This window comes from Vombatus ursinus, unplaced genomic scaffold (assembly GCF_900497805.2).
Source record: "Vombatus ursinus unplaced genomic scaffold, bare-nosed wombat genome assembly UNPS02014845.1, whole genome shotgun sequence".
In the NCBI taxonomy this organism is placed as follows: domain Eukaryota; kingdom Metazoa; phylum Chordata; class Mammalia; order Diprotodontia; family Vombatidae; genus Vombatus; species Vombatus ursinus.
This window is the reverse complement of record NW_020954623.1, coordinates 6516239-6542885: the sequence shown is the minus strand read 5'-3', so window position 1 is coordinate 6542885 and position 26647 is coordinate 6516239. Positions and strand designations below refer to the sequence as shown.

The window sequence follows — 26647 nt, the reverse complement described above, 5'->3', positions numbered from 1 at the left end:
CCTTTGAAAATTGTGCCAGGTTTTTGGTGACTGGATTACTCTCCTGGAAAAAAAGGCCTATTTTTAAAGAATACTAGTTCATTGCTTTCTTTTATTTTTCACGTGACCTGTACTTCTCAGAGTACCCCTTTTCCCTTCCCTTCTCATGCAGCCACCCCATTTTAGCAAAAAACAAGAAAGAGAGGAAAATCCCAATTCACCCGAACTAACCAACATGGACCACAACACAGGGAATCAGTCAGCCCTAAGCATCTGGAAAGGATTCAGGGACTGTCCCTCCTTCCAGGAGGGCCATGCCCTTCAGAGGGTCAGAGGATGCTGGGATGGAAATGTGGGAGTGCCTATATTCCATGGGCCCACCCGCCTCCCTTCACAGTTGAGGAAACAGGGGCCAGAGAGGCAACTGACCAAGGGTCTTACAGGCAGGGAGTGACGGAGTCTGAACCTAGGTTTCAGTCTTCAGACTCCAAATGAGACTCTTCATGACCATTTGGGGATTCTCTTGGCAAAAATACTGTAGTGGCTTTCTATTTCCTTCTCCAGCTCATTTTACAGATGAGGGCACTGAGGAAAACAGAAGTGAAGTGACTTGCCCTGGGTCACTCTTCTAATAAGTGTCTGAGGCTGCATTTTTTTTTCTTCTTTTTTTTTTTAAGGCAATTGGGGTTAAGTGACTTGCCCAGGGCAATGCAGCTAGTAAGTGTCTGAGGCTGCATTTTTTTCCTTTTTTTCCTCTTTTTTCTTTTTTTTTTTTTTTTTTTTTTAGGCAATTGGGGTTTAGTGACTTGCCCCGGATCACACATCTAGTATAAGTGTCAAGTGTTTGGTCTGAGGCTGGATTTGAACCCAGGTCCTCCTGACTTCAGGGCTGGTGCTCTATCCACTGTACCAACTACCTGCCCCTGAGGCTGGATTTGAGCTTAGATCTTCCTGGCCCTGCACTCTATGCACTATGGCATCACCTAGCAATCTACATGCAGTGAGCATCTATCTTACTTGTAGAGGCATAGATAAGACAACAAAAAATTCTGGTTGCTGCAAAGACAGGGAGGGTGTCATCCTGAAAGTGTGTCAGGGTGAAAATGGAGGAAGAGAGAAACCCCTTCTTGGCGACCCTGGAGCCACTTTCTCAGCATGTTGGCTTCCAAGCATCAGGCACTTCAAGGACAGAGCCGTCCTCAGGTCCCAGAGCCCCTGAGTGAGCAGGTGGAAGAGGCAGGACTAGGAGGCAGGTCAGCGCTTGGCAGACAGCGCCAGATGGATCACCTCGGGCCTGAGCTGCCTGCAGGCCAGCGTTTCTGGCCCCAGCCCGTGATGCTCTTCTCCCAGTGCCCTGGTGCTGCCATGGTGGCCTCCCCACCCAATCTAGGGGACCCCAAGGCATCTCGTCTGGGCCCACCCAGAATGCACTCCCCCCTAAGCACCTCCCTCAGGCAGGGCCTCTGCGACAATCAGCAGCCAGGGAGGATGCATCTATCTATGAGAATGCACACTTATAACCAAAATAGTGCAAACAGCATGAATCTGACTTTTCTTTCCTACTGGATGAGGGAAGGAGGTAAGGAGGAGCTGACCTTGTCCTTGGTTGCCAAAGGAGGTGATGGGAGGGTGTGGCTAGGGCTGGGGCTGGGGAAAGGACACATTGGGGTGGGTCCTTGGGGGCAGGGGAGCGCAAGGCTGGGTGTGGCAGCCCCACCTTCCAGTCCCAGCTCAGGATATAACTTACTGTGTGGCCTTGGGCTGGTCCCTTCCTCAATCTTAGACTCAGTTTCCACATTGGTCCAATGGGGTCCAGGGGGAATTGAATTAAGGGGGTAAGATCCCAGATTTGGAACAAGAAAGGACCCCAGGGGTCAGGTGGATTCAGCCTCTTCCAGCTCTGACTTTCAAGGATGCTGTAGCTGCCCTCAGACATTTGTGTTACTTCCAGGGGCACATTTCTCCTTATTTACATTCTCTCCTTCTCACACACACCAGCCTTCAGACTAAGTTGAGTCTATCAGATAGAAAGTAAAACCTCACCTGGCATGGGCAGAAGATGCAGTGTTTTGGTTAATGGAGGTTTTCTGGTTAATAGGGTGTTAGATTCATAGATGTCCAGAATAATGGGATTGCAGCTCTGCAGCTGGAGAGGATCCTTTTGTTTTACAGATGAAAAGACCGAGGCCCCAAGAGATCACAGCAAGGGACAGAGTCAAGGACTGCAGGATCATCAGTGAAGACGAAGGCTAGAAGGGTCCAACACCCTCATTTCACAGATGAGGAAACTGCGGCACAGAGAGGGTAAAGGACATTCCAAGGTCATGCAAGCAGTTGGTGACCGGCTACAAAGTTGGTGTTATCCCCACTACTCTGTGGGCATCATGAAGCACCAAAGTCAGCGGTTTGTGCAGATGCCTCGTGGGGGGAGCTCCCCTCTCACAACCCCCACACAATGCAAAGTGAAGTCCCCAAAGGAAGAAAAATCACCTGTGATGGATCAGGGAGAAGGAAAGAATCTCCCACAGTGTCACCGTTACAGAAAAAGCAATGAAAATCACTCCTTTGTGCCCTATCCTGTGAGAGGCACTGGCCTTTGGAAGAAAGGAAGTAAGCATTTATTAAGCACGGATTATGTGCCAGGCACTTGCTGACTGGGTTACAAACATTATCTCATTTAATCAGCACTGGGCACTTGCGTTGCGCAGGCATTAACAACTGAACATAGAAGGTGGGCAGTCTTGGGATAGAGACCCAAGGCTTCCCAGAGCACCCCTCTCAGCCTTGCCTAGAGGACCCTCACCTAACACCAAAAGCCCATTCCCTGGGGGCAAAGTTGGAAAGTAAAGGCCGCCAGGCGCTCTCCTCATCACTACCCCAACTGGCCCCCCTCACCCTCTTCAGATAAGCAGAGTCTGTAAACCGCAGGAAAACAAGTTTGATCCCAATTCCTGGCAAAATTCTAGAGGCTTTTGTTGGTGGGATGGCTTATCTGAAGGAATCACAAAACCCACTTTCATGGCTGGGTCCTGCAAGAATGGGCCATGTCAGTCTTTCCTCATTTCCATTTTTGGGAAGACAGGGAAACCCGGTGGGTAGAATTTCAGCAAAATGTTAGCCGAGTCTTTCACATAGTTTTTCGTGGCTAGATGATAATGCAGATAGGTGGATTTGGAATCAATGGAAAATCTAACTAGACAGGTAGGAAACTGAGGCCCAAAAAGATCAAAGGAGGTTCCCAGGACACGGAGGGAGTCAGCGGCAGTGACTAGGTTCCGACTTTGGTCCTCAAAAGCTCTCTTCGTGGTCCTACCCTGTCAGTCAGTCACTAGATGTTTATGAGGTGACCACGATGTGCCAGGCACTGTGCTGAGGGCTGGGGATGCCAAAGACAGTCCTTGTCTCTGAGGTGCTCACCGTCTCATGGCCCCTGTCCTGACATTCTGGTCCCTCTTTCTTGTGGTGAGCACGTCCTGCTCTTCTCACAGCAGGGGAGACTTCTAAATGACAGCAGCCTGGCTTCCTCCTTCACCAGCCCAGGGTCTCCCCTGCTCTTCCTCCAGAGTGCCATCTTCCAGGTTGGATGACTTCCACCTGGGAAGCCTTAGACCTCCTCTAGGAAGGTCAGGTCACTTCTTCCTCCAGGAAGAAGCTTAACAAGTGGGTTCTTTGTTCTTGCAATGACTCTCTTGTCTCCTGGAGGCTGCTGGAGACCCTGATTTATCGATTTGATTTCCTACTCAAAAAACCCAAATAACTCCCTGTTGCTTCCAGGATGATATAAACATCTCTTTTGCCTTTAAAATTCTTCCAAGCCTGGCTTCTGCTGACCTTCCTGTATTCCATGGTCTGGGCAGCTAGGGGCACCACAGTGCACAGAGTGCTGGGCATGGAGTCAGGAAGATTCCTCTTCCTGGGTTCAAATCTGGCCTCAGACAGTTCCTAGCTGTATGCTGGGTTGCTCCAGCCTGAGCAAGTCATTTAACCCTGTTTGCCTCAGTTTCCTCATTTGTAAAATGAGCTGGAGAAGGAAATGGCAAACTGCTCCAGTGTCTCTGCCAAGAAAACCTCAAACGGGGTCACAAAGAGTCAGTCACAACTGAAACAGCTCAACAAAGCTCATGCAGGATTGCATTCTCCAGAGGCAATGACCCCCCCCCCAAGCTGTTCCCATACCTTTCTTTCCCATTTCATGTATCCCTCCTTCCTCTCCTTCAGTCAGTCACAAGCTTCAACCCCTCCATCACCCACTTCTACAAGCAAACGTCAGGTCTTTTTCAAGGTAAAGTGCCACATTTATTCTATAGCTTCTGATGCAGACCCCACTCTCCCCTTCCATCATCCATAGGTCATGGACACTGCCTCTATTTACTGTAATATTTATGTATTTCTCAACCATTTAACTTGTATAAAACTGTGCTACCGTTGTTATTAGATTCCTGGCTTTTTTTATGTGTCACTGATGAAGTTCTTGGGTGGTATGTACCTAGCCCTGTTTTTCCCATAACCCTGGGGTTTTTATCTAGTGTGGTGCTTTGTAGAATGCTGATTTAGAGCAGAAGTGACTGCATTCTAATGGGGGATTAGGAGAGGCTTGTAGTGCTGGAGCTGAGTTTTGAAGGGAGCTTCTAAGGGGTGGAGCTGAAGAGGTAGTGGATGTCAAGTGTGAGAGACAGCTCATGTAGATGTGGTTTAGCTCACTGCCTCGATGTCCCTCCCATGCATGAGCTAATATAAAATTGTCCTTCTGCTCAAATTGCTCCCTAACAAATCCATCATCTTGGAACAAAAAACCAGCCCTAGAGCAAAACTGACTGAGTGCTCCTTGAAGGCAAGGATGGCTTCTTGACCTTTCTTTAGGTCTCCAGTACTTAGCACTTCATAATTGTTGGGTGACTGACTGATTGATCTTCCCCATCTTCCCACCTCTGCTAATTGGGTCTTCCCTTCTAAATTACCTTGTAAGTATATAGCAGATATTTGTTTTTATATTTTATATGTGCACATTATACCTCCTAATAAAATGTAGGCTCAGGGCAGCTAGGTGGCACAAAGAGCACCGGCCCTGGAGTCAAGATGAGCTGAGTTCAAATCTGGCCTCAGATACTTGACACTTACTAGCTGTGTGACCCTGGACAAGTTGCTTAATCCCAATTGCCTCACCAAAAAAACAAAAAACAAAGAAAACCAACATAGCATAAAGGATAGCACATAGTAAACACTTAATAAATGCTCACTTGTTTGAACCTCTAGCTAAGGTGTCTGCCTCTCATTCAGGCCCTTAAAAATGATAATAGAGCAAATAGAAATGAATGACTCTATGAGAGAACAAGAAATGTTAGAACAAAATCAAAAGATGGAAAAAAGAAGGGGAAAATGTAAGAAATCTTATCTCAGGAACCAACAATTCCCTAAAACCCATGATTAAAAGAAATTTGACATTTCAGGAAACAAAAAATGAAAACTCCCAGATCTATCAGAACCAGAAGATAAAGTGAAAAAAGAAAGACTCTACCTATCCCCTCCTGAAAAGAGCCCCCAAAGGCAAAGTCCCAGGAATGTTATAGTCAAAACCCAGAGATCCCTATACAACAAGCATCCAAAAAGAAGCAATTCAGTCACCCAAGAACCACAGTCAGGATCCCTCAAGACCTAGCAACTTCTACTAAAAGTTAGATACATTGGAATACAGCATCCCCAAAGGCAAAAGATACAGCCAAGAATCACTCGCCCTGAAAAAGTGAATGTAATCACACAGAGGAGAATATGGACCTTTAATTGAACAGAAAACTCTGAAGTGTTTCTAATGAAAAGATCGGAGATGAGCAGCAACTTTGAAATACAAACACAAGAGTCCAGAGAAATCGAGAAAGGTACATTTATTTGATCCATTGCAAAGACCTGTAGGATCATGCAGTACTAACATTTTAATAAGAGGAGAAGATACCAGTCTTCCTTCAGGGCCTTGAATAACTTCAAAGGCATCAAGGGAGTCCAACAAGAAAACCAGAAGTCCTCAGTGGGTTGGTTCTATTCTGGGGGTCTAAAGGGGAGGGGAGAAGATAAAGGGATGAAGTGGTTGGAAAGGAGGAAGAAGGGGTGGAATTTACTATTTCTCACAATTGGAGTGCATGAGGAGAGTATATAAATGGAGGAGTATACATATATATATATATATATGGAGAAAGTGAGATTTGAAATATACAAATGAGTGTTGAACACACACAATTTTTGCATAGACATATGTCAAACTCAATAGGGAAGCTGGTAGGGATGGGGTTAGTGGTAGAAAGGGAGGATAATACTGGGGAGAAAAAAGCCAAAAGTAAAATTTCCTTCTGCTCCTGAAGGGAAGATTAAACAGGAAGGAAAGAAAAGAATTCTATTATAAGGGGTGCCTTAGATTGCCTCTTAGACTATTGGGAGATGACTGAGTCAATTATAGCATATGAATGTAATGGAACATTACTGTGGTACAAGAAATGACTAAAGAGATGGTTTCAGAAGATGCTGGGTAGTATGATCCGATGCAGATTGAAGTGAGCAGAACCAGGAGGACAATTCATACAAGGACAACACTGTAAAGATAAATAACTCTGAATGGCTTAAGGACTCTAATCAATGCAATGACCAACCATGTCTCCAAAGGCCCCATGATGCAGCAGGTTACCCACATCCTGACAGAGAGGGGATGGACACTAGGGGCAGAGACACAACTCGTGGACATGGCCACTATGTTGATTTGTCTTCCTTGACTATGCTTGTTACAAGGTTATTATTTTTTTCTTTCTGTTAATTGGGAAGGGGGGAGGTAAGACGGAAAGGGGAATTGACAATAATGATACCCAAAAGGGGGGCCATTGAAACATTGTAAAAATTCCCAGAAGTAAGTTCAGAAGGAAGCACAAAGAAGCCTAGTAAATTTTAAAATAACAAGTTGAAATCATTATGTACTTTAAAAAAGTACAGCATTGACTCACTTCTGGGAGCCAAGATGGTGGAGTAAGAGGTGAGTCTCTCTTACCCTCCCTTATTAACTCCTGAAAGGCCCAAAAATATCACCCCAGGAAAAACTCTGAACAGCTGAACCAGAAGAAAGATGGGGTGCAGCAGTCCAGTAGCCCAGGTAGCTTGAGGAATTAATTGGAAAGGCCCCTCTTACCTTGGAGGAAGGGGAGCAGTACAGAACGGGAGGCATCCCGGCAAGCTAGTGGAAAGCCCCACCTCAGCATACCAGGAGGAGATCCTGAAGCCTAGGTGGTGGAGCAGACAAACACCAACACCTGGACCCTGAGTACCTCATTGAGGGCAGGGAACCAGTGGAAACCAGCTCAGAAAACCACCAGGTACCACGGCATTCTACAGCAACCGGCTCTCCCAGTGCCTCAGCAAAACTAAAGGAAGCAGTGCTCCAAGGGGCCCCAGGCAGATAAACACCCTACAACATCCATGTGAAAGGAGCTGAAGAAAACAAAAGGAAGGAAAGGCATGGGTGAGCAGGAAATCTCCAGGAGCCACACTACCCAATCCTACCCCTAGAGTCCCAGTATTGCTATTTCCAGCCCAACATCAGGCAAGCTGCCAGAACCCTACAGCCTGCCAACATTGGAGGCCCCAGCACACAAAGACAGTGACCAGGCCCTAGGCTCCCAACACGAGAAACTTGAGTCAGTGCCCTCTGCTCCCCAGCAGGAGAGCCCAGTCTCTTTAAAGGCCAGGAAATAAGCAAACACCATGAGCAAAAAAGAAACGTACGATAGATTCTTATTATGGGAAGAGTGAAGATCAAGGCAGAAATTCTGAAGAGGACAACATTGTCAACAAACCCACATCTGGAAACTCAAAAGGGAATATGAACTGGTCTGAAGCCCAAAAAGCCTTCTTAGAAGAGCTCAAGAAGGATTTTAAAAGTCAAATGAGAGAGGTAGAAGAGAAATGGGAAAAGAAATGAGGGGTATTCAAGAGAGAGGCAATAGCTTGGAAAAGGAAGGACAAAAATTAACTGTAGAAAACAAGTCCTTAAAAAGTACAACTGGCCAACTGGAAAAAAAGTACACTGAAGAAAACAAGTCCCTGAAAAATACAATTGGCCAAATGGGGAAGGAGGTACAAAATCTAACAGAAGAAAACAATTTGTTAAAAATTAGAATTGAGCAAATGGAAGCTAATGACTCTATGAGAAAGCAAGAATCAGTCAAACAAAAACAAAAGAATGAAAAAATAGAAGAAAATGTAAAATATCTCATTGGTAAAACAACTGACCTGGAAAATTGATCCAGGAGAGACAATTTAAAAATTATTGATCTACCTAAAAATCACAATGAAGAAAAGAGCCTGGACAGTATCTTTCAGGAAATCATAAAGGAAAGCTGCCCTGAGGTCCTGGAACGAGAGGGGAGAACAGCCAGAAAAAGAATCCACCCATCACCTCCTGAAAGAGATCCCAAATTGAAAACGCCAAGGAATACAGTAGCCAAATTCCAAAATTACCAGGTCAGAGAGAAAATACTGCAAGCAGCCAGAAAGAAACAATTTAAATATCATGGAACCACAGTCAGGATTACACAGGACCTTGAAGTTTCTACATTAAAAGACTGTAGGGCATGGAATATGATATTCCGTAAGGCAAAGGAGCTTGTATTACAACCAAGGATCAACTACCCAGTGAAAATGAGCATGATTAAGGGGCAGCTAGGTCGTGCAGTAGATAGAGCACCCACCCTGAAGTCAGGAGGACCTGAGTTCAAATCCAGCCTCAGACCAAACACTTGACACTTACTAGCTGTATGACCCGGGGAAAGTCACTTAACCCCAATTGCCTAAAAAAAGAAAAGAAAAGAAAAAAAAAGAAAATGAGCATGATCTTTCAGGGGAGGAGATGGATATTCAACAAAATAGGGGACTTCCATACCTTCCTGATAAAAAGACCAGAGCTCAATAGAAAATTTGATCTTCAAATACAAGACTCAAGAGAGACATAGAAAGGTAAATGGGACAGAAATTAACAACATGTTATTAATAAGGGCAAACTCTTTACATCCCTACAAGAGATGATGACACTTGTAACTCTTGAGAACTGTATTGTTATTACACCATGTTAAAAGGGTATACATAAAGGGGGTGGGTATAAATTGACTTTGATGTAATGATGAAAAAAATCTAATCAAGTGAATTAAATGGATCCAAATAAGTGAATTAATCTGATCTAACTAAGAAAATGTACTGAGAGAAAAGGAAAGGAGGAGGCAAACAAGGGTAAATTACATCACAGGAAAAGGCACAAAAACCTATCACAGCAGAGGAAAAAAAAGGAGGGAGATGAGCATTGTTTGAACCTTACTCTCATCAGGTTTGGCTTAAGAAGGGAATAACCTAATCAGTTAGGTATGGAAATCTAACATGATAGACTTAACCCCTCTCAGCAATATAAGGATCTAAGATATCTCCAAAAGCCTCATGATGGAAAATGCTATTCACATCCAAAGAAAGAACTATGGAGTCTGAATGCAGATGGAAGCATACTATTTGTTATTTCTTTTTCTTCTGTTGTGTTTTGTTTCCTCTTTCTGGTGGTTCCTCCTATTAGTTCTAATTCTTACTTACAACATCACTAATGTGAAAATATGTTTAATAGGAATGTGTATGTATAGCCTATATCAGATTGTGTGCCATCTTGCGGAGGGAGGGAGGGAGGGGGAGAAAAATTTAAAACTCAAAAGCTTATGGAAGTGATTGTTGATAAATCAAAATAAATTAATAAAAAAAACTTCAAAAAAAAAAGCACAGCATCAAACATAATGGAAATTCGTGGTTTCATAAGCAAGCCTCTCTTTGTCTTCTGCTATGTATAAGGACCTGTTCTCCTAGCATTTAAGTCCAGAATAAAAAAATCTAAATAAATCCTTGTTAATTGTTTGGTGACATAGGGGTTGGCTTACTGTTCTTAGTTTATGTTGCATGATAAATTCCCCTCTCCTTTTGTCCCCTAAGGACCTCTGCTTCTCTGCCCCTGTTGGAAACCCGCCTCTTCTCATTATTGATTAAACTCATCTCTCTTTGAGTGAGAATGTAGGAGAAAACTTTCTGGAGTTACCAGGTTGAGACTTCTGTGCTTTGGTGAACACTCCCAGATGGATGAAATCCCAGAGCCCTTGGGGCATTTCAGAGACTGGGCTCAGCATTACATACAGGTTAGGGTCTTTTTTCCTTTGTTTTTCAAAACATGCCATTGATTCTCGATGGACTTGTCTTTAAGGGCCCTAATCATGTCGCCAGGCTGTCCTATGTTTCTCTGGACATGCTGGAGATTCTCAGACATGCTGGGGCAGCTGCTGTGACCCCAAGCCCACTTCTGGGGCAACAGGGCAGACAGTGATAGAACCTAGGCTCTTCTTCAGGAGATTTCCTGTTCCTTTCCCCAGGACTCTCCTTTGCACTGGGAAATCTTTCATTTGCTCAATGTTCCATCTCTAGGTTCTCTTTGTAATAGGTTTTTTTTAAATGCCTATATTTGGGGGCAGCTAGGTGGTGCAGTGGATAGAGCACCAGCCCTGGAGTCAGGAGGACCTGAGTTCAAATCCTCAGACACTTGACACTTACTAGCTGTGTGACCCTGGGCAAGTCACTTAACCCCATTGCCTAGCCAAAAACCCCCCAAAATATCTGTATTTTCTCATTTTTTCCATTTCTCTTTTACGTTTTTTGGTGTATATTTTACTGTTTAGAGGGCTGCAAAGCTGGACTTGGCATGGCCCCTCCCTCAGCCATGAGTTGCAGAGGTCCTGGGTGTGGACTTTTTAAGATGGAAGCTGGCTTCTCAACTCTGTTTTCATCTACCCACCATAATAAGGGTTTCTCTGCATCAGAATTGCTTCTCTTTAGCCTTCAGAATTTCCCTCCTGAGAGCCTCTCAACCCACCTGGGATGCCTTCCTTGGAAAATTCTAGACCATGGTCTTCTCTGAACACACTGATACTCTTCTATAATCTAGGGTGCATGTGGGGTGGAGAAGACACACTTTCATCTCCCAGGATGTCCTGGCCACATCCCCTGAGGCCACAACCCCAGCCTGGTTGGTGATAATCTGACCCCAGAGAGTAGTTCCCCTGTGGAAAGACATTCTTCACACTGTGCTTTGGAAAAGCCAGAGCTGCAAGAGCTGCAGAGAGTCACCTGTCCCTCTCCTATTTCCATCTCCATGTTTGGAGAGCAATCTATTCCCCAACCTTCCTCTTTCTACCCCATGGTGACAGTGACACCTGTTTCTATCTCAGGTGCTCTGCAGTCACATGCTCTCTCTCTGAAACCCCTTTCCTGGATTTCCTCATTAAAATGACCTTCTTCAAGTATCTGCTCCACCCCTTCACCTTTACCTCCCTGCAGGAGTGTGCTGGTAATTGTTTAGTAACAGGCTCTCCGAGTAACACATGTACACAGTCCACCTGCCTTTAGGTTTCATTTGCATTATTACCATTTTTTCCATTACTTCTTAAGTCTAGAGTAGATGATCAAGGAAAGAATAAATCCAATTCCAATTTGTAGTTTGACTGTTTCTGAGGTGTAAGGAATGTGGGCTTCTTGCAGCTGATTCACTCACACCCTGTGTTCCTTATGGACTAGGCACACACCCAATCTGGTCGACTCTGAGTGGCAGCTACAAGGCGAGGCCAGCCTCCTGGGGGAGGCTGTCTGTCTCACCTGTTGGGTTACCTACTCTTGGGTGCACTTGTCACCTGAGCTATTCATCTTCTGGATTTGTCTCCTGGAAATATCTGAGGACCCCAAAGGTTCTTCTTCCTGTATTGTAAATACTGGCTCTTGGACCTGGCTGGTAAGACTACCATAGACAGTTCTCTCTCCCCAGTTTGCCCTTTGGAAATCTAATCTTAATTAGATTTGCTAAATTCCAGGAGGAGGGGGAAATGTTCTTTGCAAGGTGCATTCCTTCCTTGGCCAGAAGCCTGCCCTTTTGATATTTTGATATTTCCAAACATTTAATTCCTGTCAAAATTAAGCATCTTCTAAAACAGCTGTTCACTTCCTACACCATTCCTTCTCTTCCAAAGCCCCGGCCTTGGATGGGTGGCAATAAGAAAAGCACTACTTGTGTCCCCAAAGCTTTCAATTTATTGACCAACAAAATCTCATATTGGGCACAGCTTCCATGCAGAACCTAATTTGAGCTGTCTCTTTCTCTTTTCCTTTCTCCCTCCCTCTCTCCATCTCTGTCTGTTCTTCTTTCTGTCTTTGTCTTGGTCTCTCTCTGTTTCCCCACTCTGCCTCAGTCTCTTTGTTCCTCTCTTTATGTCTCTCCCCTCCCCCAACCCCAGCCCCTGCCACATATGGAGGCATCATGATGGCAATTGGTGCAATGCTCAGGATAGAGATCATTGCTTAATTAAACACTAGAAAGCAAGCACTTCCCTACTTATGTTTAGGAGTTTCATTTCCAACTAGGTTCTTCCTGGGGCATTCTTCAAGGACAGTAATGATTGGCAGGAAGGGTTTCATGACTGTTTAGGAAACATCTGTACACAGCATACAAACTATGCATCAGTACCATGCACATCTGGGGATTCTGGGGGTCTCCAAAGATCTAAAATTACTGTTTGATGCTGGCTCGTCATGGCAGCAGACAAGGCTCTATCTCAGAGGTGGCTTCACACCCAAGTGCAGTCTGACTCCACAGACTTTGGATGGCAACAAGTCCAATCACCAATTGAATGACTCTGTACCAAAATCTCTGTTCTTTCTTCTCTGACATAATTCGTGTACCAAACCTTACAATCCAATTTCCTTCCTCCAGCCCCAGGATGCAATGACAGAGCACCATTTGTGCCCCCAGGCATGGTAGTTTGTACCCATGGCTTCCTTCCATCCTGTCTGCAATTGTGGTGTCTGCTTCAGCTCAGGCTGAACTTGGTTGCTTTTCCTGTATGTCAACACCCCAGCTGGGCATTGGGACTTGAGTGGAATGAGCCCCCAATTTCCGGTCTTCAGTGCAGTGATAATGTAGGAATCATGATGTGGGTTTGTGCACAGATTTCACCATTCCTTTGCTTTGCATCAAAAGTCCCATTGAGCATTCTCCTCTAAATTCTCCTTTTTGTTTGGAGATTAATCTTTGTGAACCAATCAGACTCTTAATAAATTGGGTTCTTTGGAAGGCCAAAGACAGGAGCCCTGTAAGTACAGGAATCTGAAAGGACGATGTGTCTATGAAAGTGGATAAACCAACTGAGGCACCATTAATTTACACAATAAATGGTTTTGTTCAGCTGATTGACAGTAAAGGTCTAACAATGTTAACTGGCAAGAGGGTCACAATGGCTAGAAATGCTATCAGAGTCTTTTCCCTGGCCAAAGAGATTGTGGTGGTAATTCATAAAGTCTGGCTCCCCAGCTCACCTGTGTTACCTAGAGACAAATACCTGTGAATCCACAACACAGTCCAATGCAATAGGGTTGTGGGGGGGAGGCCACCAGGTCTGTTCTCCTCCCTTAGCTCCTCACTGCCCCCATCTGCTCAGGCAGGAGTACACCATGGAGCATGCATGGAGTTGGGCTGAGTTCCCTTGGCCACTGCCGGGGACATATATTCTTAGCACTGAAGTACATGTGGATGATACAACAGTCCCTTGGTCTTTATGAGGACAACAAGGAAAGGGAACTGACTCCCTCCCTAAGCTAGGAAGAATGGTTCACTCAGGAGAACTTAAAAGGAGGGGCTACCCTCCTTCTCCCCCTTCAGAGTCTTTCTTTTGGGCTTCCTATGATTGGGACAGAAGCCTGTCTGTCTCTTCAGCCCCCTCCTATCTCCAGCTTCTGTGTAGTGAGAGCAGGTGTGTGCCCTTCAGTGAGCCCAGACCAGATTTCAAGGCCCCGCCTGCCTCTCTCACCTAATGTTTCTTTCCCAGAGTTATTGGTGAGAAGAGACGGGCTTTTGGGGAGTGACTGCCTTGGGAATTTGGAAGTTCCTGGAATCCCCAACCAAAGTGGGCTGTCAGCAGGAAAAGATTTCTACAACTAAACTTTTCTGGGAAAAAAGACCAGCAATGGGAGAATGATCCCAAATTGTGCCCTGGTTGCCAGAAGACATGAGACTTGAAGGAGTAATTCAGATAGTTCAGAATTGAGATGAAGATGAGGTGGCTGTCCAGGAGTCCTGAAAACTGTGTGGCTGTATTTTGAGTTTTCAAGTATCAGTTTCCTGGGAGAGCAGAGTAGGAGTTATGAGTTACTGTTTCTTATTTTAAGTCATTGTATTTGCATGTTTATGAGTTTTTTGCTTTTAAGAATTCCTTTTTGTGGAGGAAATAAATAGCTTTCCTATACCTGGTGGGCAGCTAGGTGACACAGTGCATAGAGTGCCAGGTCTGGAGTTAGAAAGACTCATCTTCTCAAATATATAGAGAATTGAGTCAAATTTCTAAAAGTGCACGTCATTCCTCAATTGATAAATGATCAAAGGATATGAACAGGCAGTTTTCAGACAAATAAATCAAAGCTACCTATACACATATGAAAAAAACTCTAAATAACTATTGATTAGAGAAATGCAAATTCAAACAACTCTGGGGTACCATTTCACACATCAGATTGGCTAATATGACAAAAAAGGAAAATGTTAGATGTTGGAGGGAATGTGGGAAAACTGGGACACTAATGCATTGTTGATGGAGTTGTGAACTAATCCAACTATTCTGGAGAACAATTTGGAACTATGCCCAAAGGGCTGTAAAATTGTGCATACCCTTTGATCCAACAATACCACTGCTAGGTCTGTATCCCGAAGACATCCAAAATAGGGGGAAAGGACATATTTGTACAAACATATTTATAGCAGCTCTTTTTATGGTGGCTAAGAATTGGAAATCAAAGGGATGCCCATCAATTTGAGAATGGCTTAATCAGCTGTGGTCTATGACTGTAATGGAATGTTATTGTATTGTAAGGAATGACAAGTAGAATCATTTCAAATAAACCTGGAAAGACTTACATGAACTGATGCAAAGTGAAGTGCACAGAGCATTGTACACAGTAACAGCAATATTGTACAATGAAAAACTATGAACAACTCAGCTATCTTCAGCAATATCATGATCCAAGACAAACCCAAAGAACTCATGATGAAGCAGACTACCTACCTCTAGAGAAAGAACTGGTATTGTTTGAATACAGTCTGAGACATGCTGTTTTTCACTTTCTTTCTTTCATTTTTTTCTTTTATTCAAGTTGTCTTCTACAAAATGACTAATATGGAAATGTCTTACACAACTGCACATGTATAACCTATACCTGATTGCTTACTATCTCAGGGATGGGGGAAGGGAGAAAGGGAGGGAGGGAGAGAATTTGGAACTCAAAACTTTAAATTAAAATGTTAAAAAAAAATTAAAAAAAGAAAGACTCATCTTCCCAAGTTCAGGAAGCTTACTAGCTGTGTGACTCTGGGCAAGTCATTTAACCCCATTTGTCTCGGTTTCCTCATCTGTAAAATGGGCTGAAGAAGGAAGTAGCAAACCACTCCAGCATCTCTGCCAAGAAAACCCCAAATACAGCCACAAAGAGTCAGACATACCTGAAATGACTGAACAACAAGAACATATCTGGTCTATGTTGTGCACGGAGCACCCTTTTAACTGTAGCATCATCATAACATAGGGTCACAGATTTAGGGATAGAGGGAGCACAGAGGTCATCAATGAGGAAGCTGAGGTGTAGAGAGGGGAATTATCTTACTCAGTGTAATACACCTGCTAAGTATCAGAAGTATTATTTGAACCCAGTTCTTCTTAAATATAAACCCAGTACTCTGTGATAAGATGCTGAACATGAGCCAAACTTGAGATTGAAATGCTTTCCCCTGGGGGTTTGGGGGTGCTGAAGAAGCTTGACCTTTTTTAGAGGTCAGGCTAAGGGAGGACTGAAACTGGTACACATTAGCCCTGAGCTGGGCACTCTTTGTGAAAGAGGGGCTTGCAACCCCTCTCCACCACCTCCCCATCCTCACTCCCAGGGCCCAGAGGAGATGGAGAATCTTCCATCAGGAACCCAGAGGGAAGAAACCTGAAGTGTGAGAAGCCTCAGTTATCACTGACCTCATGGGCAGGTCTTCCTGGACAGTATCATGGCAACGTGCCCTATGGAATGGAGCAGATGGCCAGCACAAAGCAGCCAGCCTTATGTTTAGAACAGGGAAAGAGGAATTTTTATTTGTTCACAAGCCTTGAGGAGGGAAACTAAAGGTACAGATTAGACTCTACACTGTCCAAATGTAGCTTCAGCAAAAGAAGCTGCATGTAACATTGCTCCTCTCCCCAGACACACACACACACACACACACACACACACACACACACACACACACACACACACGAATTTGATTTTACAATCACAAGATAATGTTGTTTAATGTGGTAAAAACCTGCTCATGTAACATTAATTCTGCAGCCTCTGAATTTTAATGTGTTAGGGAAGAGAGCTCCACAAGAAGAGCAGATTTTTGTGCGGTTTTTTCTTGTCCTTTCAAGAAAACTCTAAATCAGTACATTGGCACTGGTGCCAGGGGCACCACCAGACTAATAGCGGTGGGACTCTTGGCTACCAGCCATTCGTGTCTGGACTCCAACTGGGGCTGGTGAATGAACAGGCTCAGGCATCAGGCACCTCTATGCATTCCACCTGATGGAAATAAATGTCATAAGGGGCACCCCATCCAAAGGGACGCTGGGAACAAAATAGTCACAGGAGACTTTCATCTGTGTGGCTGCAAATTTCTTCTTTCACATAAAGCAAGAACTTTGAAGCTCATTAATTGCTCACTTAAAGATATAATTTAGAAAATTAAATAAATCGAAAATGAAGGGGCTCCCTTCTCTTAGGCACAGGGATCCCAGAAAATAATCTTTAGAAAGTTTTTATTCACAAATTATTTGGGATGCCAGCAAGAATGCCTAGGAGGCCTAGAAAAGGGGTGAGTATTCCAGCTAAGAATTGCTCGTTTGTAAGAAGGAAAATGAGCATAAAATATATGAGAGAGTGCTTGGAGTCAATGAAGCTTCTCTGCATTCTTTGGTCTCCAGATTGTCTGGTGCCAGCTGCCCCAGAATCAAACTCCGAAACAGGGAGTCCTCATTGCTTTTCCTTTGCCCAGGTTTGCAAACATCTCATTCCACCCTAAACACGGGCAGAGTCAGGCATGTTGAACACAGGGCTTTATAATTTGCTGCAGTGTCCAAGGGTGGGGACAATACCTGAATGTACAGATTACTATTTAAGTGAACTCTGATCTCTGGAATAGCTATAGGAATGCAGGTGGCATTCCTGGCAGGTGCCAGGTGCAGGAGCACCCTGCTTTAATGCTGGTGTGGGGGGAGTGTGGCACCAAATCCCCTAGGGAAGACTTTGACATCATGTTAACAAATACGTGCCATCTATTACTAAGTATTCCAGAATATGACTTGAGGCTGGATTGAGCCCCCAGTCTGTGTGGTAGCATTTTGTTACTATAGATGCGGGTCCCACTCAAGGCCACTATGACCCAAAGGAACAAGAATTAGAAACTACTTGCTCCCTGTACAATCATATCTCACCATCTCATGACCTTACAAGAAGCCAACATCGGCCCATCACACTTTATGGGCAAAATAGTCACTCCCTTGACTTTGTCTGCTGCAGAGAGGGCTTTGAGGATGCCCCCAGACCCCTGGCTGCTGGCCTTACCGGGTGATCAGGCTGCAGTCATGGATGACGCTCTCCTTCACGAACATGCCCTGGGCTTCATCCGTTTCAATCAATTGCCCATTGTGGTACCAATGAGCCTGCGTTGTGTTGTCCACCAGGGTGGCAGTACATTGGAATGGCAAGCGGTCCCCATGGAAGACCACTTGGCTCTGTGATGGAATCAGCTGAAAGAGCGGCAGCTCCAGTGGTCCAGCTGTGGAGAGATGATGGGATGGTCACTTATCTGGATTGTCGGCTATGGAAAAACTGTCTTGTCAATGAAATAAGCTGAACTTCTGAAGGTCCAAGTGTGTGGGAGAGGAAGGGAGGGAAGGGGGCCAGAGATGGATCAGAACATTTCTGACGGATGGATCCCCCTGTCCCGCCCAACTAAGAACAGGTAAGTGAAGAACCTGCAACTGGATACGCCTTTATATTGTAGAAAGAAATTCTGTGGAAAAACTGGTGGATTAGAGAAAGTCAGCAGTGATTGTCCACCGGAGGATCAGCCACACCTGTGGAAGTGCTTTAAAAAGTGAGAAGCCACCAAATGGAGAGTGGCTGAACAAGTGGTGGTCTATGATTATAATGGAATATTATTGCACTATAAGAAATGACAAACAGGATGATCTCAGAAAAACCTGGAAAGACTTCCATGCACTGATGCACAGTGAAGTGAACAGAACCAGGAGAATACTGTACACAGCAACAGCACCATTGTAGCAATGGTCAGCTGTGATTGACTTAGCTGTTCTCAGTGATACAATGATCCAAGACGATCCAGAGAAAGAACTGATATTGATTGAATACGGACTGAAGCAGGTTAGTTTTCACTTTCTTTTTTTTCTTTTATTTAAGTTTTCTTGTACAAAATGATTAACATGGAAATGTCTTACATAACTGTATGTACATAACCTATATCTGATTGCTTACCATCTCAGGGAGGGAGGGACAGACTTTGGAACTCAAAACCTTAAATGAAAATATTTAAAAACTGGGGGTGGGGGGGTGAAACACACTCCTCAGGGGACAAGGCCAAAGTAGAGAAGAGTTGAGGCTGTGACTTCAGATGACCTGGAAGAGAGAGAAAGAGAAAGAGAGAGAGAGAGACAGAGAGAGAGAGAGAGAGAGAGAGAGAGAGAGAGAGAGAGAGAGAGAGAGAGAGAGAGAGAGAGAGCTATGTCTCTGAGTGGGCATAACTTATCATCTCTCATTAGCCAGCAGAATCTCTTGCCCCTCAGAGATACCATACCCAGCAGGGAGTAGGAACAATTAGTCAGAACAGAGGGCACCCTGATGAATGTGGCCACTGAAGAGAGTTGGGGTGGTCATAGGGAGTGGGGCAGCCTCAGGGAGCCCAGCTGAGTGACCAGCTCCCTCTGGTTCACTCACAGGTTGGGTCCCAAGGGGATGGTTACCTTGGTTCAAACAACTCTGTGGATTCATACCCTTAAAAGTATAATCCACACCCCACCCATTATAGTACATGAGAAGTGGACCAGAGGGCCCTGTCAATCCTCCACCCTATCACCCCCAAATATCCACAGGGTCCTGTACAGGGATGACCACTGAGATGAGGACCTTCCTTCAGGGTCTGTGCCCAATTCAAGTGTTCATAGAGGCCTGGGGGAGTATAAAGCCCCAACTCCATCTTTGGGTGGGCCTCTGGATCCAATGGGATACCCTGGCACCAAGATGCATCTCTAGGCAGCAAGTGTCATCACTCTGCTCTGCCCATGCTGTCCCTTGACCTGGAGAACCCTTGAGCTTCAGAAAAGAAGCAGGTCAAAGACGCTGTCTAACTTTGGGAATTGTAGCCAACCCATAAGCCCCACACCTGCTGGCCACTTTGATCAGGGCTGAAAGATATCTGACCCATGATGCCTCAGCCCAACAATGTCATATCTGCTTGGTTCAGAATCCATGGTGGCATGCACAGCTGTGGCAGGAGACCATGGTGCCAGGCTCATGGCTAATTACAGTGATGTCTCAGAGCCCTGGGAACTCACGGGGTTCTTAATGCCTGGGGCTAGGGGAACTAGGCCAAAGCTTGTACCAGCTCCTCAGGGACAGAGGCAGCTTTTTCCATCCAGAGAGATGCCATGGGCATGATCTGGGTGAGGCTGCTAGAGGATGTGGGGAGAGGGCATTAGGAGCTCCAGGCTTCAGCTGGCTTCGGGTGGGTGTCTGACCCTGGAGAGGAGAAGGAAGGAAGAGGGCACCTGAGCCCCCTCCCTCCTCTGCCTGAGTTCTGTGGGCTGTGGAGCCCCTCTGGAACTGCAGATTCTGCTATTTTTAGCTCCTCCCTATTCTCTCCACAGCATGATCTGATTGCAAACAATTATCTCCAGGCACCTCTCTAAAATCTTCATTGATTAAATAATTACCAGATATGCAGCTCTGCTGGACAGGCTAAAAGCAGGAGCCTCCTAGGAGGAGGAGGCTGCGACTGAGGGCCAGCCCTGGGGGATGGAGGAGGGCCAAGGATGAGCCCATCAGACCTGTTCACTCCTGGTAAAGTGGTCATGGGCAGGGTCTGGCTTGGCGTCTTTCTGTCTTTGCTGGTCACTTTGGCCCCCCAGGCTTGAGGACAGCCAGGCATCCTTGACTCTGGGCACCCCAAGCCAGCCCACCAGCCCACCTGCCATGGGCTCCTCAGCTCCCCTCAACCTCATCTGTAACATTGGGCAGGATGACCCTGGCGGGCCTGGGCCTGGGCAGCCCCTGGAGCTCCTGGCTGTGTCCTAGCAGCCATTCTTCACTCTGTGCTGAGGAGAGCAACAGCAGACTTGGGGAAGCTGATGGTCATGGGCCCAGGAATGTCAACCCATTTTCTTTACTTGTCTGAAAATAACAAAGCGCCAGAGACACAATCACTGGGCCACTCACAGTGGGCTAACAAAGCAAAGCACGTTGAAATTATTTCACAGTAATTAAAGATAGAAACGTCAGTCCTGGCAACAGACCAGGTAGGTGAAGCCTCAACAAGCTCAAACTGTAGCCTGGTATCTGACAGACGGAGGGCACCAACATCAGAAGAAGGATCCCTTTTTCAACAAAGGCTGTAGAAAAATCTAAAAGGCCATCAGAAGAAATTAAGGTTAGAGCAACATCTGACTATGGGCATAGCAAGACACTAAAACTGAATATGGGGACTGAATATGAAGGGTTACATCATCAAGAGAGAGGCTGAGGCAGAGAGACGGAGAAAGAGACACAAAAGAGAGAGACAGACAGAGACAGAGAGAGGTGGGGGAGGGAGGGGAGAGAGAGAGAGAGAGCAAGAGAGACAGAGGGAGAAGGAGGACAAGGAGAACTGAAGGAGGTCTCTGGTACAACTCTGCCAAGGAGAAGAGATTTTGACCCAACAGAGACAGAGTTGACTGGGACAGGGCAGGGCAGAGCTCCCCTCCACCAGTTCAGACATAACCTACACTTCAGTCTTAAAGCGTGGCCTTGGCCAATGGTGTTAATCTTGGCAGCCACATAGTGACAACAAATGAACACTGTCTACGTTGTATCGCCTTGTTATCTATTTTGTTAAGCATTCGCCAGTGAGCTGTGGTCTGAACCACAAGGGGGAGCTGACCCGGTGGACACCTATGTCAGAGACCCGAGAAGTTCACAGCTTGCCCGGGCCCACACAGTGGTCACATGTTAGGGATGGGACTGGGGGCTGGGTCTTCTGACTCTGTGCCCAGCCCTCTGTCCACTATGTCAAAAGATACATTTGATCATTTCAATTCTGCAAAATTGAAAACCTTTGCAAAAACAAAGTCAAAGCTGCTAGAATAAGAGAAATAGTTAATCTGAAACAATCCTTGCAGCAAATGTCTCTGGTGGTCTGATGTCCAAAGTATGTGGGGAAATGATGCTGATATAAAGTAACTAGGCCCATCCCCTCATGGAGAGGAGGCCAAAGTGTATGGACCAAAGCCTTTGAAAGAAGACACAGAAAGCTCTGGGTGGCTGTTGGCCAGAATAGAGAACAGATGACCTTGACTAGGAAACACCGCCTCATGCCCTTTTGATTGGTAAAGGGGAGGATTAAGGAAGGTCATGTGGGCCATTGGGGGGTCTTGGGCCCTGCCTTAGGATTTCACCTAGGAGACTCGAGTCAGTTACTCTCCGTGGCCCTCACTTAAATGGCGCCTGGGAGCCTGCTGGCCTGAGTCCAGGATCCCGATCCCACTGCTGAGGTCTCAGCCAATCCTTAGGGTGTTTGGGTTTGAATTTACTTGGTAGGTCCCTGCCAGAGCTCTGCCTTGGTGCCTCATCCCCCTCCCCCAATAAATGGTAGTTATCTCGGGGGTGAGGACCATGTTTGTTTTAAAAATATGTGTGTCCTTCACAGAGCTCCGTATGCAGCAGGTGCTTAATAGCTGCACACTGCCCAATGCCCAGTTCCTACCCAAGGCACCTCCTGGACAGCTCATGCACCTTCTGCTCACTCACTATTTTGTTCCTATTTCTCATGAAATGGCTGACGTGGCCTTCCTGAGTCTGTGATGGCTGGCGGAAAGACACTCGAATCAGAGCTGGCATGAACACCAGCCCTTATGGCAGGGAGATGGGCCTAGAGCAGACCTTGGTGTCTGGGTCACAGCTGCAGGAATAGGGGCAGAGAAAGACAGACAGATGAGGGCCAGCAGCCAAGTGGTTGGGCCAAACCCAGCTCTGCTCTGGAAAAGTAACAGTCACTTCTGACACAGCATTTTCTCCTGGCTGGTATAGGCAGAAAACTGGATGGACTTAGCCCCGGGGCCTGATAGATTCAGCAGCACCAGGGAAAGTGCCACTGTGGAGAGAGCCTGGTCAAGGGGAGGGGGTCCAATAGGCCTGGGGGAGAGAGCCTGGCCACAGGGGTCCAGTGAGCCTGGTGGGGGAAGAACCTGACCACTGTGGGGGTAGACAAGTGAGGCTGGGGGAGAAAGCCTGACCATGGGGGAGAGGAGTGAGCCTGGAGGAGAGATACTGGGGGGGCGGTGCTGAGTGAGGCTGACGGAGAGAGCCTGACCATGGGGAGAATGGCACATGGGCCTGGGGGAGACAGCCTGGCCACAGGGGCCAGAAAGCCTGGGCCTTTGACCAGGCCAAACCCAGGAGAAAGCAAAGCCTCCTTTGGCTCCAGCATGCTGTCCCTAGCCACTTCATTGACAAAAAAAGGAAGGCCCATATAATGAGGAGCTTGGCCAATGTGGCCCAATCTACTGCCAAGACTCCATGGTGAACTCTCAAAGTCAGGTCTAGCCATAGTGATCCGGAACCCCTGCCATGGGGTGGCTCCAACAACCTTTGGGGCCAGCACAAAAGGATCCCTGGGACTCTCTTGGCTCTGCTTCTGCATGGGGGAGATTGAGGGAGGAGCCACCCTGAGGCCTGGAGGGGCCCCTCCTCTCCCTCCACCTGGATGCCATGTGTCCCTGAGCACATGCCTCATTTTCCTCTGGTTTACTTTCTTGCACTTTGGGGAATGAGCATCCAAAGATAGCATTGACCAGGTTTTGACCCTGTAAGCTTCCAAAGATAGGAAGGTTCATGGCAGCAAGGTCTCATGCACAGCTGGAGGGGGTGGCAGAGACCCCTGGAGCTGATAACAGCCTTGGAGAAATGTCCCCACTCTTGGCAGAGCCATTCTGGAAAGCACGCACTACTAGGCCTCTGCACCAAAGAAATCAAAGAAAGAGGAAAAGGCCCTATATGTGCACACATATTTAGGCAGCTCTTTGTGTCAAGCAGACAAGCCAATCTGGTTGTCCTTCCTTCTCGAAGAGGACCAAAACGGCATCCCTGTGCTAGTCAAGTCGACTGTGGCTGAGCAGGCCCGTAGGAATTCCACCACAGGTCGGGCACAGAGTCTATGTGACCTTTTGGGGTGGACTCTCTAAATCTGCACATCCCTCCTTTCTCCTGAGCTACTTCCATTCTCCTTGGTTCACAGAGCACAGCCCCTTCTCTGATGAGGGCACGCCATGCCGGGCAGGCCTGTGCCAGTGTCTCCCGTGTCTCACAATCAATTCCAAAGTTCTTTGGAGAGACCTTGAAAGTGTCCTTGTATTGCTTCTTCAGACCACCATGTGAGTGCTTGCCTTGTATGAGTTCTCCATAAAGTTGTCCTTTTGGCAAGCCGACATTTTGCAGTCGAACAATGTGAGCAACTTTAAACTTGAGCTCATTCTTTTCAGAAAATGTATGTAAGCGAGGGGAAGTGCACCACAAGTTTTGCAGGAGGATTTCGGGAACGTCTTTCCTCCCTACATCTAATCAGTAAATATCCATTCATAAAAACTAATAATTGGTCAAGTGGATGATGGATCGGGGCATGTACCAGATGGGGACTTGTGAGCAGACATAGCAGAAACCACAACTCCTCGAGGTTGCCCCCGGAATCCTGAAGAGGGATGTGTAGGTAGCCCACCACGTGGGTGGGGGTTGGGGCAGGGAGCTCAGAGGAAATGTTACAGCACCATGCTGGAAGGTGGGATATTTCCCTTTTCATACTCCCCTTCCTCATAACAGCCTCAAGAAGACAGATCCCACCATAAGAACCAGACCTCCATCTCCCCTGCGTTTTGTTGACAACAGGCCAACAGAAAAAGAGCCTGGTGCAATGGCAGCAGCTCGGCTCCTCAGGGGCAGGGCCACTTCGTCTGCCTGTGGAGAGATGGGCCCTCTATGCACAGTGTGACGACTGGTCACTTCTGCCCAGCCCACATCCCCTCCAACCTCGAGGCCAGGACCACAAGGGCGGCGCACCACAGCTCCCAAAGACACAGCACTTTAATTAACCAGAGAAATATTCCCCTTTCTGGCTCCTTGGTGAATATTTCATTAGCAGGAGCAATAACATGGCTCATTCTCTGCAGAGGAGGCTTCTAGGGCTCCCCAGAGAGCTGCCTATTTCATGTGCCCATCCCAGAACTTGCTGTTCTTCTGGAGGCACCCACAGGCAAGGAAAGCTGGGACGGAGCCATCAGATGTGTGCAGCCCATCGGCAAAACCCATAGCAAGGGCGAGGAGAGTAGGAAGGGCCTCCCAGGCTGAGGCCACAAATCAGCCCTGACTCTCCCTCTGCTGCCCGCCCTCCATGCCCTAGCCAGCATGACCGCAGCTGCCCACCCAGGAGGTGGGCGACTGAGCACCCCGATGCCACAACCACACAAAGGGCCAGGCAGAGTTAGGAGGACAGGGCTGCACGGAGCAGCTCTCTCACCGAGCACTGCTCCTCCCTGGGCCTCAGTCTCCTGGATGGCCTTGAAGGTCACTCAGATTCTGAACCAAGCATCCCACCTCCACCCCCTGGGATTCTCTGCACGGAGGAGATCATGTCTGGCCTAGGACATCTCGGCGGCGTCCTAGACGCTTTTCTGAGGAAAGAAATCCCTGTTTGAGCACAGGAGACAGAGCTAGCATCTCTGGCCCAGGGTTGGTCTCCCATCAGTCAGTGTCCACATCTGTAAGCACAGGATGGTCAGTCGAGGCCCCAGGCTCCCAGAAGGATTGCTCTCTGGAGGGAGAGAGCTGTATCTTCAGAAGGAAAGCCTCTGCGGGGGCTGGGGAAGGTAGTCCAGGATGTGTAGGAGGATGAACAGCAATCTGGCTCTGGGACTGGCCCCTCCCTCTGAATGCAGGGAGAAGGGCCCCACCCAGAACCTCCACTGCCCGGGGCAACAAGACTATGCCCCCAGCCAGCTGCCTTCTTCCACCCAGCTCCTTCCTCAGCTTCCTGGTATAACTGATGTTCCTCTCTAGAAAGGATGCTCCTTGAGAACAGGGCCTCCCTTCTCCTCATCCTTGTATCCCCAGCACCTAGCCCAGTGCCTGGCCCATAATGGGCACTTAATAAATGCTTGTTGGCCCCTGTCGACCCTCCACCAAGGTCTGGTCTGTGCGGGTGGCAGGAGGGCAGCCTCCACTGAGGCCAACATAGACCATTGAGGCCTGCCCCGAGGGCTGACCACCCCAAGCTGGTGGAATGGCCATTACACTGAGCTGAATAAGTTCCTGACAGGCTTAGTGCACTTGGCTCTACGGAGCTATTTCTGCCTGGATGGTAGAAAATATAGCTTGCTTCTGGCCCAACAACCCCCGGAGCATGCCCCTTCCCCCCGCCCGCCCTGCCCAATTCTGCCACTTTCTTTACAGTGGCTCAGCCAGATGCATGGCTTCATAAAGGTGATGGATGGACACTCAGTGTGTGCTGACATTCACAAGCACTGTCAAGGCTCCATCCTAAGAAATACTCCCACCTGAACTTCCTTCTAGGCAGTCCCAACTTCAGGATGATGGGTGATGGACAGTCACTGGGGGACGGGCCCAGAACCAACCATGACAACCACGATTTCCTGCCTGCGATACCAAGGTCACCTGTGGCTGCCTCAGGCAACATGATGCCCGGCAAGGAAGAAACAGTTTTATGGAAAGCTTCCCTGTGTAGCTTGTCCAAGCTGTGTGGAAATGTACCAGGTGGTCCAACTATTGAATCATTTCAGGTTTTTCTTTACTGAATTCAGCTGCCAACTCACCACATGTCAGCTGGTCTTCTCGAAGGCTGCGCAGGGGCCGACCTCGCAGCACTACAGGGTAAGCACACGTAGTCTCCTCTGCTAGTCTCACTGATGCGTTTTTGGCCCATTCCGAGACCCACCTCAGATGACAGTCACAGATGAGTGAGTCAGTGCCGAAGTGTCTGAGACAACCAAAGACAGATACAGAAAACAGTCAAGAAGGGTCTTGGGACAGTGGGCTGAAACTTTGGTAGAGGCACTTGTGTGCAAGACAGGACATCAGCTGGGAAAACAACCATCCATCAGTCCATCCATCCATCCATCCATCCACTCACCCATCCATCCACCCACCCATCCATCCACCTATCCATCCACCCATCCATCCATCCATCCATCCATCCATCCATCCATCCATCCATCCATCCATCCATCCATCC

The 26647-nt window shown here is 47.0% G+C and overlaps 1 protein-coding gene across 3 annotated transcripts in view; it reads right to left on the bottom strand.

Moving 5' to 3' along the window:
* The window catches only part of ADGRA1 (adhesion G protein-coupled receptor A1), a 300070-nt gene that overhangs the window by 163182 nt on the left and 110241 nt on the right, over nucleotides 1-26647 (bottom strand). For all 3 annotated transcript variants that reach the window (XM_027840488.1, XM_027840489.1, XM_027840490.1), the window contains 2 exons: nucleotides 26229-26392; nucleotides 17704-17917 (listed from right to left, as the gene is read on the bottom strand). In XM_027840488.1, the coding sequence (XP_027696289.1) occupies nucleotides 17704-17917; nucleotides 26229-26392 (378 nt within the window). The remainder of the gene's footprint in view (nucleotides 1-17703; nucleotides 17918-26228; nucleotides 26393-26647) is intronic.